Source organism: Trachemys scripta, chromosome 2 (genome assembly GCF_013100865.1).
Source record: "Trachemys scripta elegans isolate TJP31775 chromosome 2, CAS_Tse_1.0, whole genome shotgun sequence".
In the NCBI taxonomy this organism is placed as follows: domain Eukaryota; kingdom Metazoa; phylum Chordata; order Testudines; family Emydidae; genus Trachemys; species Trachemys scripta.
In genome coordinates, this window is record NC_048299.1 from 281,411,051 (window position 1) to 281,424,900 (window position 13,850).

General features: G+C 56.7%; 1 protein-coding gene across 1 annotated transcript; it reads right to left on the reverse strand.

Moving 5' to 3' along the window:
• Positions 1–3,599: 3,599 nt before the first annotated feature.
• Positions 3,600–6,053, reverse strand: EXOSC4 (exosome component 4). The gene is made up of 3 exons (XM_034763797.1): positions 5,863–6,053; positions 5,068–5,274; positions 3,600–4,401 (listed from the first exon to the last, which is right to left on the reverse strand). The coding sequence occupies exons 1-3, from the start codon at positions 6,031–6,033 to the stop codon at positions 4,042–4,044; spliced, it is 738 nt and encodes a 245-aa protein (XP_034619688.1). The 5' UTR covers positions 6,034–6,053; the 3' UTR covers positions 3,600–4,041.
• Between the last annotated feature and the right edge of the window lie 7,797 nt (positions 6,054–13,850).

Consider the following 13,850-nt stretch of genomic DNA (forward strand, 5'->3'; position numbering starts at 1 on the left):
TGTTTTGAAGTAACTGTTCAGCACGCACCATCCCTCAGGCCTGGGCTGCACGGGGAACGTACGTCGGCAGAGCTACATCAGTCCGGGCCGTGGACGGAAGAATTCTTCCATCGACCTCGTTCCCGCCTTTCAGGGCGGTGAATGGCCTATGCCAACGAGAGAAACCCTCTCTAGGACCCTTCTCCAGGAACAGCGCCCTTCTGTTGGGGGAGACTATGCTGGTTAAAGAAAAGAGAAATATTTAACTGCGTTTCTCTGTGACAAGGTTGACTTTGTATTGCTTCCCTCGTGGCTCCTTATAGCAGTTGCGTTCTGAAATCTTTAGGATTTTACTTCATTGATGATGAAATCTTGCTGTAACTTGATTCTAATTTTGAATGAGTAACTAGATATGAGCTTTTTTGTGTGTTATTGGAGGATTGTTTAAAAAGCTGGGATTCCACTTTCTGCTGCCTTTCAATTACATTTCCTCTAAAAGCCCACTTAAAACCTCCACTTCCCCCACAGCTCTCAAACATAGTCCTCAGGCATACATAAGATGTTTACAGATTCACTCAATACCAGTCCACTTCCTTGCTGTTTCCTGTCTAACCACTGCACACATATGGTATCTCCTCCCTACCCTGAGCTGATTCACGACTTTTGCGCTCAGTACAGGAAAATGAGAATTGAGAGGTAAGCTGTGCAGGGAACTCTTCCTCTCCTTGCACTCCACTCCCCAAGGGCCTTTCGGGGTCTTCTACGGACTTCAGGTTTCATTTGATTTCCAAGATTTATGGTCTCATTAATTAGCCACCTCTGCTAAGAAACAGAACTAAATCTGAGCACTAGGTGTTACGTTTACAGGAGCATCCAGAATCTGACTGTGCCCTGGTGTCACGGAGTGTGGGGGACTCAGGGCCCTGTACCCCCGGCTTCCTGCGATTCACCATGACTCTCAGCCAGCCAGTAAAACGGAAGGTTTATTAGATACAACCAGGACCCCTCAATCCAGTCCTTTTGGGGAGTGCAGGGAGCTTAAACCCCAGCATGGGGTTCCCTGCGTTGCACCTCCCAGCCCCAAACTGAAGAACTCCCAAATCCCTCCAGCAGCTCTCCCCCTCCCCTCTGCTCCTCCTCTCCGTCTCCCGGGCAGGTGTCATCTCTCCCACCCCCCTTCCTGGCTCAGGTTACAGCTCAGGTAGCTTCCTTCCCATCCCCAATGTAACTCCCAGGCTACATTCCCAGGTCAAATCTGCCCCACTCCCTGCTCCGTCACATCTCTCCCCCCTTCGAGACTGACCTGAGCAGGGTCACTCTGCCCAGTGACCTGGGGAAGTTCAGGGCCCCCACTCCAGGACAACGCGTCCGCTATCAGGTTGTCACTTCCCTTCACGTGGACCACGTCCTGGGGGGCAGTGGGGGAGGGCTGTGTTAGGATGCTGGACAGTGGGGGGTGTGAGTGGGGTGCTGTGTAGTTGTGGGGGTGGGCTGTGGGGAAGTGCATTGGGCAATAGTGGTGCGGCTGTGGGGGGGGGCTGCTGTGCATTTGTGGTGGAGGGTCTGTGGGGGGGGGGGCGGCTGGGCATAGCAGTTCCAGGGGATGCTTGGCATAGGGAATCAGGGGCTGTGTGGTGGGGCATGGGCCCACCCCCAAGGGGAAGGGGCATGCTGGCAGCACAGGGCCGGGCAGGCCAGGGTGCATCCGGCAACTGCCGTTTTGTAAATAGTGCCCTTCCACTGGGCTAGGTGGAGCGGTCCAGCTCCACCATACTATGCCCCATTGCCCCTGGCTGGCCCCTTGCTCTGGGGACCGACCTCCCCATGCCACGCTCCTTTGCCCCCATGGGGGCCCACAAATATGTTTGATGCCGGGCCCACAAAAGGTTAATCCGGCCATGCCCAGGAGTCCCAGCTCCCAGCCCCATGCCCCTCCTCGAGCCAGTGATAGAACCCAGGAAAGCTGGCTCCCAGCCTGTCCCTCCCAACTGTAACCACTAGACTTCACACCCCCACCCCCAAGCCAGGTGGCTGGTGAGCCAGGTCTTCATTACATCAGCAGAGAGGTCTCACCACGAGATAAGGCGGGGAGGCAATATCTCTTGTATTGGACCAGCTGCTGTTGGTGGAAGAGGTTTCGAGCCCTACATAGCTCTTCTTCTGGTCAGGCGTTCCCCAGGCACTGCTGTCAAATCATCATGTCCCATGCCAGGGGGGACAGCGCCTCCCTGCAGCCGGTTCGCTGGCTGCCAGGTCCTGAAGAGGGTATGGCTAGATGCTGTCTGCTGCTGATAAATGCACGTTAAGAAAAATACTGTTTTAAACCATTCCTTACCCCGCCTCTGCCGCAGCCAGTGCTGGCTCTGTTGGTGGCAGGACACTGGGCTAGAAGGGCCTTGGGCCAACCCCGCTTACTAAATCCCTTCTTCACATGCTGCCATATTCCCCCTTGCACCACGACCGCTTCTCCAGCTGCCACAGGCTTCCTGCTCCCATCAGACCTGAGTTTACAACGTAATGTTCAAGCAGAAACTAATCCCCCCCCCCCTTAAAGACAAACTAGACGCTCGCAGCATGCCCTGCTCATCCTGCAGCCAGCAGCACAAAGGCAGACTGTGCCTTTAAGGGTCAGCATGGAGGGCGCAAGCGCAACCCCCTCCTTGTGCCAGTTGCCTTCCTGGGGAGCCCTTGCTCTAGTCTAGTGCCAAGGAGCTGAGTGGTGTTTACACAGGTGGGCCGTATGGCAGGCCGAGCGCTAGCTCCTCTAACACGAGATGCCCAGAAGATGAAGGGGCACGGCTTGTGCAGTACCCCAGAGCACTCCCAGGCTGCAGGGAGTTTCTGTAACAAGGGGAATTCCACAGAACAAACACGGTGCTCATTGAACTGTAATGTTTGGGAACCAAAGAGTTAAAGCAGGAAGCTCCTGGCTCTTCACGAGACCCCAACACGCTCAAGAGCCATGGGGCCTTCCCCCGCCCCCGCTCTGCCCGGGGCTCAGAACCCAGCCCGTGTATTGACTGTACCCAGGTGGGTGTAGGTGCAATGGGGAGGAGGGGGCTGAGGCTCAGAATGTATCAGGCTATAAAGCATTTGAGCTCCTCTGGGCAGATGGCTGCTGGGAAAGCTCAGGGCAAGGGCTACTCATCAGCTTTCCCAGACCAGACCCGACCCGACCACTGCCCTTGTGCCAGAAGCATCTCTTCTAAACCCTGCCGCACTGGCAGCTTCACCGGCACGGAGCCTGGCAGGCCAGGGAGCCATGGTGCCAGCAGGCGGGGGTCCCTGGCACTGGGATCACAACTGCCCGTGGGGTCTGAGGACCCTGCCTAGGGACGGCAGAGCCTCCATACCAATGCCAGGAGCAGCCTGCAGCGAGCAGAGGGGGTGCCTAGGCTGGGAGGTTCACAGCAGACTCCAGCTCACACAGGGTTACTCCTGGGAACTGTCACAGGCAGGAACCCTGGCACAATGGAGACTGGTATCGCAGAGTGCCGGTCCTTCCTCCAGCACATGGGAACTGCAAGACTTCAATGCTGATGTATCCCCACCAGCACTGTTTCCTCTTTGCCCTGCACTCAGCCAGGGGGGCCGGCTGCCCTTCCAAGTACAAAATACAATTTGCACCAAAACAACACTTTATTTAGAGCGGTTGAGTGAGCAGCTCCTGCCCCGAGCCATGGAACAGCTGCCTCCTGGGAGGCACCCCCCAGCCTCCCGCAGCCCCTAGGAGATTGAGAGGGGGCACAAAGTCCGGGTGTAGGCAACCAGGACTACAGACACGAGTAGCAGAGTCAGGGTCCGTCACCCAGTGAGAGACGGCAGGTTTTACAGACACCGGCAAGATGCTGAAATGTACCGATGCGATGTTACCACCAAGCAGAGGAGCTCAGCCTGGGCCCAACACAGATGTTGACATTGGGGTGTTACAGAACCAGGCTGCTGGACGAAAGGGCACATTGCTGGCATGGGCACTGGCTGCTGAACTGATCCCTTGCTGAGGCCAGGGCAGTGCTCCCTGCCCCCACGCAGTGCTGGTCCTAGGCACACACGCTTGTGCGCTCACTCCCCCAGCAGCGTGGTGACCTCGTGCACGTGGTCACGCACCACCTGGTCCAGCACGGCGTAGACGTCCTTGCAGGCCTTGCTGGCAGCCTCAATGACCTGCTCCAGGTGGTCCTCGTGCAGCCGCGAGTTCATCTCCAGCAGGGCGATCTGGTCCGACTTGGGCAGCAGGGCGAGGGCCACCTGGGGGCCCCCGGCTGCCTCCTCTACGTAGTTGAGGTCGGCCAGCGGCGTGTCCTCGATGAAGCCGGCAGAGCTGGCGCACACATAGTCTCGCATGGGGATGCCTGCGTCGATGGTGGCCAGCGTGGCTGCATTCACGCAGGCACAGTAATTCCCACCGTCCGCCTGCAGGATCTGGGGAGGCACAGTGCTTAGCACAGAGGGCAGAGCAGGCTGCACCCACCCACTCAAGGGACCCTGTGTCTGGCCGCACAGAGCTCAGAGCCGGACCCTGCATGCCCACAAGCATCCTTGGCCATCAGTCACCTGCTCGTGACACAGTACAAGCCCTGGGAAAACTCCCTGTCACCTAGTGTTGCTGTCTGAGCAGACGGTGGCACTAGTGGGGCAGGGAGCAGAATGCACTGTGGCTGGTCCCAGCCTGAACCCCATACAAACAACCCTCCCCACATTGATGCATGAGCCACTGCCCCAGCCAGGCAAGTGCCCGCCGCATAGGTCACCTCCCCCTGCCCCAGTGGCTCAACTGACAGTTCCTCGTGCCCCTTGGGCACATCATACTGCTCCCCAACATGCTCCCTAGGCCCAAGGAGCAACGGGCAAGGTTTGAGCCCCCTTCCCACCTGCTCCAGGGACCGGTTATAGGCAACTGGGGTGGGACATACCGTCCTGGGGTCAGCACACCACAAAGCCAGGAAGCTGCCAGGGCTGTGTGAGGAGCTGCGGGCCACAGAAGCCACGTGGTGCTGGGTTAACCAGTGTGAGGCTGGAGCCACGGAGCCACTGGCCCCACTGCAAAGGTGCCATGGCTTGGGGGGGCCAAGGCTAGAAACCCCCTACCTGCACGTAGATGTCGATCTGGGAACGGGGGTAGAGCTGGGTGAGGATCGCTGCCTCGAAGGTCTGCTTGAGGTGCAGCGTCATCTCACTGGACTTGCGGTCGCCATGGGGCCGGCGCTTGCGTTCCCCTGTGCTGAAGGTGGCCATGCTGTACTGACAGTTCACCAGCGCCCGGTCGTGCAGGGCCTTACTGCGGGAGCCGCGCATCTGCCAACAGACGGTAACATGGCTGGGCTAGCAGGCCACAGGGCCCTGCAGTTCGGGGGCGTCTCAGAGAGATTTCAGGGACAGGTAATACAGGACCAGCAATACTGGGTGTTATGGACTGCCGCCCATTATGGACTGGGAGGGGGACCAAGGGCATGTTTCCCTGGGGACAGGCCTGCGAAGCAGGACGAGCGAGGATCTCCCCCACCAGTACCAGGGACCTGAGGCGCACAGTGAACTTGCTAGGGACAAAACCCTGACGGGTCCCAGCCACGGCTGATCGTCTCCAGGGAAGGGGGTTTGTTTGGTGATTTACCCTCTAGCTTGCCTTCTCCCACACCCAGCTCCTCCATCTGACACAGGGCCAAGCTGGCCAGCACAGAGGCACAATCAGGAGTGAGGGTAATGGATGGGGGAGCAGGGATGGAGGCCTGGACTCCTGGTTCTATCCCCAGCTCTGGGGGGGGGAGCGGGAGCTAGTAGTTGAGGAGACTGGAGACCCGGACACCTGGGTTCTCGGGGGGGGGAGCGGGGGCCCCGGACTCCTGGGTTCCATCCCGGCTCTGGGGAAGTGGGGCCCGGCCTCACCTCGTGCGGCCCGTACACCACGGCCAGCGCCTTGGTGTTGCCCTGCTCGATGTAGGCGGAGCCGTCGGCCTGGGCGAAGACCCCCATGCGCGCGCGCACCTTGCGCAGCTCCCCGGCCCGGCGCCCGTCCACGCGGTAACCCTCGTCCGAGAGCAGCTCCAAGCCCGCCATGGCGCGGTCCCGGCATGCCCCGCGCCCCGCTCCCGGCGTGCCCTGCGCGGGGACTTCATATCCCGGCATGCACCGCGCCAGGGCCACTGCCCCTACGCTCCCGGCGTGCCCTGCGCGGGGACGTCATATCCCGGCATGCACCGCGCCAAGACCACTGCCCCCGCTCCCGGCGTGCCCTGCGCGAGGACTTCATATCCCGACATGCACCGCGCCAGGGCCACTGCCCCCCCCCCGCTCCCGGCGTGCCCTGCGCGGAGACGTCATATCCCGGCATGCAGCGCACGGGGACTACGTATCCCAGCATGCCGTGCGCTAGTCCAGTCAGCGCCGTGCGTTGCCGCTGGGTCTCCGGGGCGGTTCCTGCGGGCGGTGTCCGGAGAGCCCCGCTTCGCCCCGCCCCCCGTTACCCCCCCCCCGACCCCCAGGCGCGGGGCCTGGCCCAGCTTCGGAACGTGTCTAGGCGAACCCGCCCGTGGCCTGAGCCCCGGGGAGCCGCTCACCCCGCGCCGCTCACCCCTGAGCCGGGCCCCGCGCCGCGGTGACCCCCGGAGCCTCGGCGCTGGACGGAGCAGGGGCGCTCGGCCGCCCCAGACGGGCCGGGTGGGGCTTGTTTCACCTCCCTTGCTACCTAATCCGGCGCAGCCGTGCGAGAGGGGCCCAGCCCGGGCCCCCCAGGGCTGTCTCCTGTGGGCCAGATCGGGCTAAACTCCATCCGCTGGGCTCTGACCATGGCCCTTACGTTCACCGTGTGGTCCATGGCGCAGGAGAGACAAGCCGGCATCTGCAGTATGAGTTTGTCCCGACGTCGCTAGTGCTTTTTATGGAGCCAGTTGTAAAACGAGGCAGATATCTAGATGAGCTGATGTACCCCCTGGAAGAGCTCTGGGTACCCCCAGGGTGACATGTACCCCTTGTTGAGAACCACTGGTATAGAGGGTTGGAGGTTAAAGCATCATCCACTTGGCTTAGCCTAAAGCACAGCCAAGCGGTAGTGAGCCCCATTGTTCAAACTCTGTCGGTCTGTCTGACCTCCTCTGTAAGACTCCAGGTAAGAGCCCCCACGACCTCCAGTAACCCATGCTTACCCCCCCACCCCCAGGCCTTTGATCTTGATCTGGGGGAATTGTTGTTTAGCTTCCCAAAGGAGAGGCTGGGAAGTTGATATCTCTCTGGTTGCTAGGGGCTAGTGTCTTGGCAATTGGATTTACTGTTGTCTTTTCAGTTCCATTGATATGGGGACCAGGCCCAGACAGCAAGGTGACACCCCCACCTGTCTCTTCGTCTGCCTGGAGAGCAAACAGCCCTTTTCCACCCCCAGGTGACAATGCAGCACACAGGGCAACCGAAGCACACATAGGCTTCATAAAAATATTGCAAAATATTCCCCCCTTCAACCTTCACCTCTCTTCCTCGTGCAAGACCAGACTGAGCAGGGTCACTGTAACACATGACCTGGGGAAGTTCAGGGATCTCTGTGACAAGGCATCAGCTATAATGGGTCGGCAACCTATGGCACGCGAGCCGATTTTTAATGGCACGCTGCTGCCTGCCGGGACTCCAGCGTGCCATTAAAAATCCTGCCCAGCCGGCTCACTTTTCTCTGCCCTCCACTCCCCCCGTGGGGGCAGGGAACAGAAGCATAGGTGTGTGTAGTCAGGGGACAGGGAGCAGGGTGGGTTGGATAGGGGGTGGGATCCCAGTTGGGGTGGGGGGGTGTCTCTGGAGGGGGCAGTCAGGGAGCAGGGGGGGGTTAGATGGGGCATGGGAGTCCTGGGGTCTGTCAGGGGGCGGGGAGAGGATAGGGGTCAGAGAAGGGAGCAAGGAGGGTCCTGGGGGGGCAGTTAGGGTAGAGGTCTCTGGAGAGGGTGGTTAGGGGACAAGGAGCGGGGGGGGGTTGTATGGGTCGGGAGTTCTGGGGGTCCTGTCTGGGGGCGGGGGTGTGGATAAGGGTCGGGGCAGTCAGGGGACAGGTAGGGGGTAGGGCCCTAGGGGGGCAGTCAGGGGACAAGGAGCAGGGAGGCTTAGATAGGGGGTGGGGTCCTGGGGAGCAGTTAGGGGCACGGGTCCCAGGAGGGGGTAGTCAGGGGACAAGGAGCGGGGGGGGGGTTGGAGGTTCTGAGGGGGGCAGTCACCCAGCCCTGACCTCCCCCATACACACACCCAGCCGTCTGCCCTGAGCCCTGTACCTCCCTTATACACACCCAGCCCTCTGCTTGACTCCTCCCCCCCCCCAGACCCCAGCCCTGACTCTGGCACCCCCATACATACCCAGCCCTGACACCTGCACCCCCTCACATGCCCCCAGCCCTCTGACATAACTCTTGCACCCCCCCGCACATCCCCAGCCCCCACCCTGAGCACCAAACGGGAGCTCCTGCACACACACACACCCCACATTCCCACCTGCACCCCTCGCATCAAATGGGAGCTGCCCAGGTAAGTGCCCCACACCCAAACCTCCTGCCCAAACCCTGAGCCCCCTCCCTCATTCTAGCTCCTGGCCAGACCCTTCACCCCCAGCCCTGTGTTCAGTGCACTCCCACCCTCAGCTCAGTGCAGAGAGAGGAAGAGAATGGGCCAGAACCAGAGAGAAAGTAGGTACCCACTGTATGTGGGCAGGGCCGGGACCCCAGACTGGCAGTGGGCTGAGCGGATCCGGCAGCTGGGATCCCGACTGGCAGGAGCCAGTGGATGGAACCCCTAAGCGGCAGTGGGCTGAGCCGCTCAGACCCACTGCTGGTCTGGGGTCCCGGCCGCCGGCCCCACACAGCCTGCTGCTGGTCTGGGGTTCTGGCTGCCGGACCCTTGCCAGCTGGGGTCCCGGCCGCCGGCCCCACTCAGCCTGCTGCCGGTCTAGGTGAACAGAACCCCAGACCAGCAGCGGGCTGAGCGGGCTGGTGGCGTAAGATCAACATTTTAATTTAATTTTAAATTAAGTTTCTTAAACATTTTGAAAACCTTGTTTATTTTACAATACAACACTAGTTTATTTATATAATATATAGACTTATAGAGAGAGACCTTCTAAAAAACATTAAAATGTATTACTGGCATGTGAAACCTTAAATTAGAGTGAATAAATGAAGACTTGGCACACCACTTCTGAAAGGTTGCTGACCCCTGAGCTATAACATTTGCACTCCCCTTAACATGGACCCCTTCCATATCATAATCTTGGAAGGTGTAACAATGCTGGTTCTGGCGGGACCCAACTGAGAGTGCCAGTTAAGGACAAATTGCTTAAAATGGGGCAGTTACAGCCCAAGGCTGGGGTTTTTCCACCTCTAAGGCAAACCCCAAACCAGCCAGACAAAGAGGACTTTGGTCTCACCCCACTGGCTAACCACAAGTCACACAAGCAATTCCCTTAGACACTCCAGTTTCCCAGTATCACCACCAGTGCCACTCGTTATGGGGACAAATGGTTATGAAAACCAATATCCCAGTAAAAGAAAAAAAGGTTCTCTCGATCCCGAAGGATCAAGCCCCAGACCCAGGTCAATATACAAATCAGATCTTACCCACAAATCACGCTGTTGCCCATCCTTTAGAATCTAAAACCTAAAGGTTTATTCATAAAAGGAAAAAGATAGAGATGAGAGTTAGAATTGGTTAAATAGAATCAATTACATACAGTAATGGCAAAGTTCTTGGTTCAGGCTTGTAGCAATGATGAAATAAACTGCAGGTTCAAATCAAGTCTCTGGAACATCCCCAGCTGGGATGGGTCCTCAGTCCTTTGTGTAGAGCTTGCATTCTTGGCAAAGTCCCTCCAGAGATAAGAAGCAGGATTGAAGACAAGATGTAGATGAGGCATCAGCCTTTTATAGTCTTTCCCAGGTGTAAGAACACCTCTTTGTTCTTACTGTGGAAAATTACAGCAAAATGGAGTCTGGAGTCACATGGGCCAGTCCCTGCATACTTTGCTGAGTTACAAGGCGTATCTACCTTCTCTCAATGGGTCAGTTGTAGCTGATGGTCCTTAATGGGCCATCAAGCAGGCTAGGCAGAGCTAACACCAGCTTGTCTGGGATGTCCCCCAGAAGCATAGCATAAGTTTGAAATACAGACAGTCTAGAGCCAATATTCATAACTTCAACTACAAAATTGATACACACATACAGACAGCATAATCATAACCAGCAAACCATAACCTTGTCTTAAACACCTCATTTGACCCCCTTTATACAAGATTTGTGCCACTACAGGACTTTGGTTGCAACCATGTTCTATGTGGTCCCAGTTCAAATCAATAACGTGACGGGCATCAAGTCTGTTTCTGTATTTCGTTTTCAGATGTGCATAGGAGAAAAACACTTTCTTGCATAAGTATGTTGTTGAAAATGGTAACAAAACTTTAGTAGCTTTTTCTGCCAGAAGGGGGTACTCGTTTCTTAAACTCAGCCAAAAGTTGATCAATGACAGATTTCTGAAACTCCTTTTCAGTTCGTAATCAGAAGGAGATCTCAATCAATTTCTCTTTTTCCCCAGTGTTCAATATCTGTGTTGAGAAAGTGGTATCATCAAAAGGGTTGTGAATCCAGTCATTATCGCCTGGCATAGCTGGAAAGTATTCCCTGAAAGTTGTGCAAAGTCCTTTTAGGTGTGCAGTTATATTGGTTTTAGTGCACTGATCCAGCTGTAAGTTTATATTCTGCCAGGAAGTCAATTTTCCCAGAATTGCAACTTCTTTATCATGGATTCAACTCGCTCTTGCACATTGAAAACTGTTATATTGAGGCCTTGAAGAGATAAATTTAGGAAAAAATATCTGCTAAATAAGCGAGGCTCTGGAGCCGGACATTATTTGCCATACAGCTGGCAAGGTGGAAAGGGTGGCTGTTGAAAAAACCTAGGATTTCCATTCTAAGCTCTGTGACGAAGTGGGAATGTTCTTAATGTTTTCTCTGAATACTGTGTGGGGGCCTCAGTTTCCCCTTTGCGTTTCTTAAGTATCTAGGTGGGGGGATCAGGGGGTGTGATTGTTGCAGAGCCTAAGAAGGCCCCTGTGATACTGTCTGCACAAAGAATGGCTGACACCCTGTCTCCTGGCAATTAATGGCCAGGGCCCCTCCCCTGCAAAGGTGCCAACTGAAGGTGTTGGAGAACAAAGGGATCAGGTGACCTTCTGGCCCGGGAAAGAGACAAAGGGAGAGGAGGGGCTGGAGAGTTTCAGTTTGGAGCTGGCTAGGGAAATGGACCTCCCCAAGATGGACCTAACTGGGGGGGTCCTGTTGTCTGTACCTGCAAGACCTGTCTTGGACTGTGTTCCTGTCATCTAAATAAACCTCTGTTTTCCCAGCTGGCTAAGAGTCACATCTGACTGCAAAGTGGGGGTGTGTGCAGGACCCTCTGGCTTCCCCAGGACCCCACCAGGGCAGACTCGCTGTGGGAAGCGCATGGAGGGGCAGAGGATGCTGAATGCTCCAAGGGCAGACCCAGGAAGGTGAAGCCGTGTGAGCTTCTTGCCCTGAAGACAGTCTGCTCACAGAGAGGAGACTTCACCAGAGTCCTGCCTGGCTTTGTGGGGAGCAGTTCCAGAGCATCGCCCGGGGAGCAGGGAGGCCAGAGCCCCGTTGGGAGGCCAGAGCCCTATCTGGGCTCCCCTCCATTTTCCAAGCCAGCCCCAAACTGCCTCCCTCTCCAGCCCCTTCTCCTCTGGGCTTTGTCCCTTTTCCGGGCCAGGAGGTCACCTCATTCCTTTGTTCTCCAACACCTTTAGCTATCACCTTGCAGTGGGGAAGGGCCCAGGCCATCAGTTGCCAGGAGACAGAGTGTCGGCCATTTATGTACACTGGCCCTTTGCTCTGCAACAATCACACCCCCTTATCCCACTACCTAGAGACTTAAGAAATTCATAGGGGAAACTGAGGCACCCCTACAGTATTCAGAGGAAACATTAAGAACAGTCCCACTTCGTCACACCATGTCAATCCTTTCGGCAGCCTTTTCTCCGAGCATGCATGGACCAATCAAGCTCTCTGCTATGGTATGGGCTTCTGATGCTTTTGCTACTCGGTAGCCAGGGCCGGCGCTTCCATTTAGGTGACCTAGGCGGTCGCCTAGGGCACCAGGATTTGGGGGGGGCGGCATTTTGCCGCCCTTGGCAGCAATTCGGTGTTGGGGGGGTCCTTCCGCGCTCCGGGTCTTCGGCGGCAATTCTGCGGCGGGTCCTTCACTCACTACAGGACCCGCCGTCGAAGTGCCCCGAAGACCGGGAGCGCAGAAGGACGCCCCCCCGCCGCCGAAGTGCCCCAAAGACCGGGAGCGCGGAAGGACCCCCCCCACTGCAGAATTGCCGATGACGACTGGGAGCGCGGAAGGACCCCCCCGCTGCAGAATTGCCGACGATGACCGGGAATGCGGAAGGACCCCCACCTAGGGCGCCAAAAACCCTGGCGCTGCTCCTGTCGGTAGCTCACGCAGTGTGATGCTCCAAGTGTATTTTCATGATCAGTCCTTGCTTTGGATATAAAATTGGTAATGTCACTTTTCCTCTCAGCTAATTTTTGCTTGAAAAAATCCACAGGCTTGTGGAGTTGTGCAGGATGCCTAGTTTCTAAATGGCGCCGAAGCAGAGAAGGTTTCAGGCTGCTGTTTGCTAGAACATCACCACAAATCACACACTGGTTTTGGACGTTCTTGGTCACCAATCACATACAGCCGTGTTTTAGAGAATCATCGTCATATTTTCTTTTCTTGTAAGTGACTTTCCAGGACCACCATGATCATTAGAAACCCAGCGGATTCTTGCATCTTTACACTTTCCTTTTCCGTTACCGCACAGTCCATTCTGCTCGGCCCAGAGCCCAGCCCAGCTGCAGTGAACCCTTGGTTCAAGTTCTGTCCGCCCCCCACCCTGTCTGACCTCCGCTGCCAGACGAGCCCAGACTGCTTCTTGCAGCCAGCACTTGCCCCCCATCTCCCCAGTCCTTAGATCTTGAGCTGGGAGATTATTGTTCAGCCTCCCAAAGGAGAGGCTGGGAAGTCCATGTTGCTCTGGGGCGCTGGTGGCTGGGTATCAATGTCCTGGCAGTTGGATTTGCCTTTGGCTTTTCAGAGGGTCCAGTGATATGGGGAGCAAGACCCAGACAGCAGGGTGCCACCCACATTTGTCTCTTCGCCTGCGTCACGGACTCACAGGTCAGGCCCACTCATGGCCCCGTGCAGTCCGTGAGGGGTGCCCCTTTCAGTGAGACAGCCCTTCTCGGGGGTCCACTCTCTCTCAGGGTCAGGCCCCTCCACCTCCTGGAGCCGCACCTCTCTGAGCCTTAGCACGTCTGTCTCTGCCGTGGGCCCCCTCAGGGAGTCCCCTCGCTCTGGACCCCCGGGGTCTCTCTCCTGCTGATAATAACTCACCTTAACTGATCACTCTCCTTATAGTGTGTATGGTAACACCCATTGTTTCATGTTCTCTGTGTGTATATATCTTCCTACTGTATTTTCCACTGCATGCATCCGAAGAAGTGGGCTGTAGCCCACGAAAGCTTATGCTCAAATAAATTTGTTAGTCTCTAAGGTGCCGTAAGTACTCCTGTTCTTTTTAAAGGGAATAATGTGACCCTGTTCTCTAGACCGGAGTGACTCTCAGCTAGCGTAAAACAGGAGGATTTATTGAGAGTTGAACACAGCACAGGAAACTCTCAGGGCCTCAGGCCTGTCCTCCCTCAGCCCAGCACATCCCAGTCTCCCTGCATCCAGGTGGGCTCTGCCTGCTCCCCCTCTCCAGCCCCAAGCCGCCCTGCTTCCCAGCTGGGCATCTGAAATCACCGGCCCCAGGCCCCGCCTCTGTCCATTTTCTTCTCTCCAGGTAAACA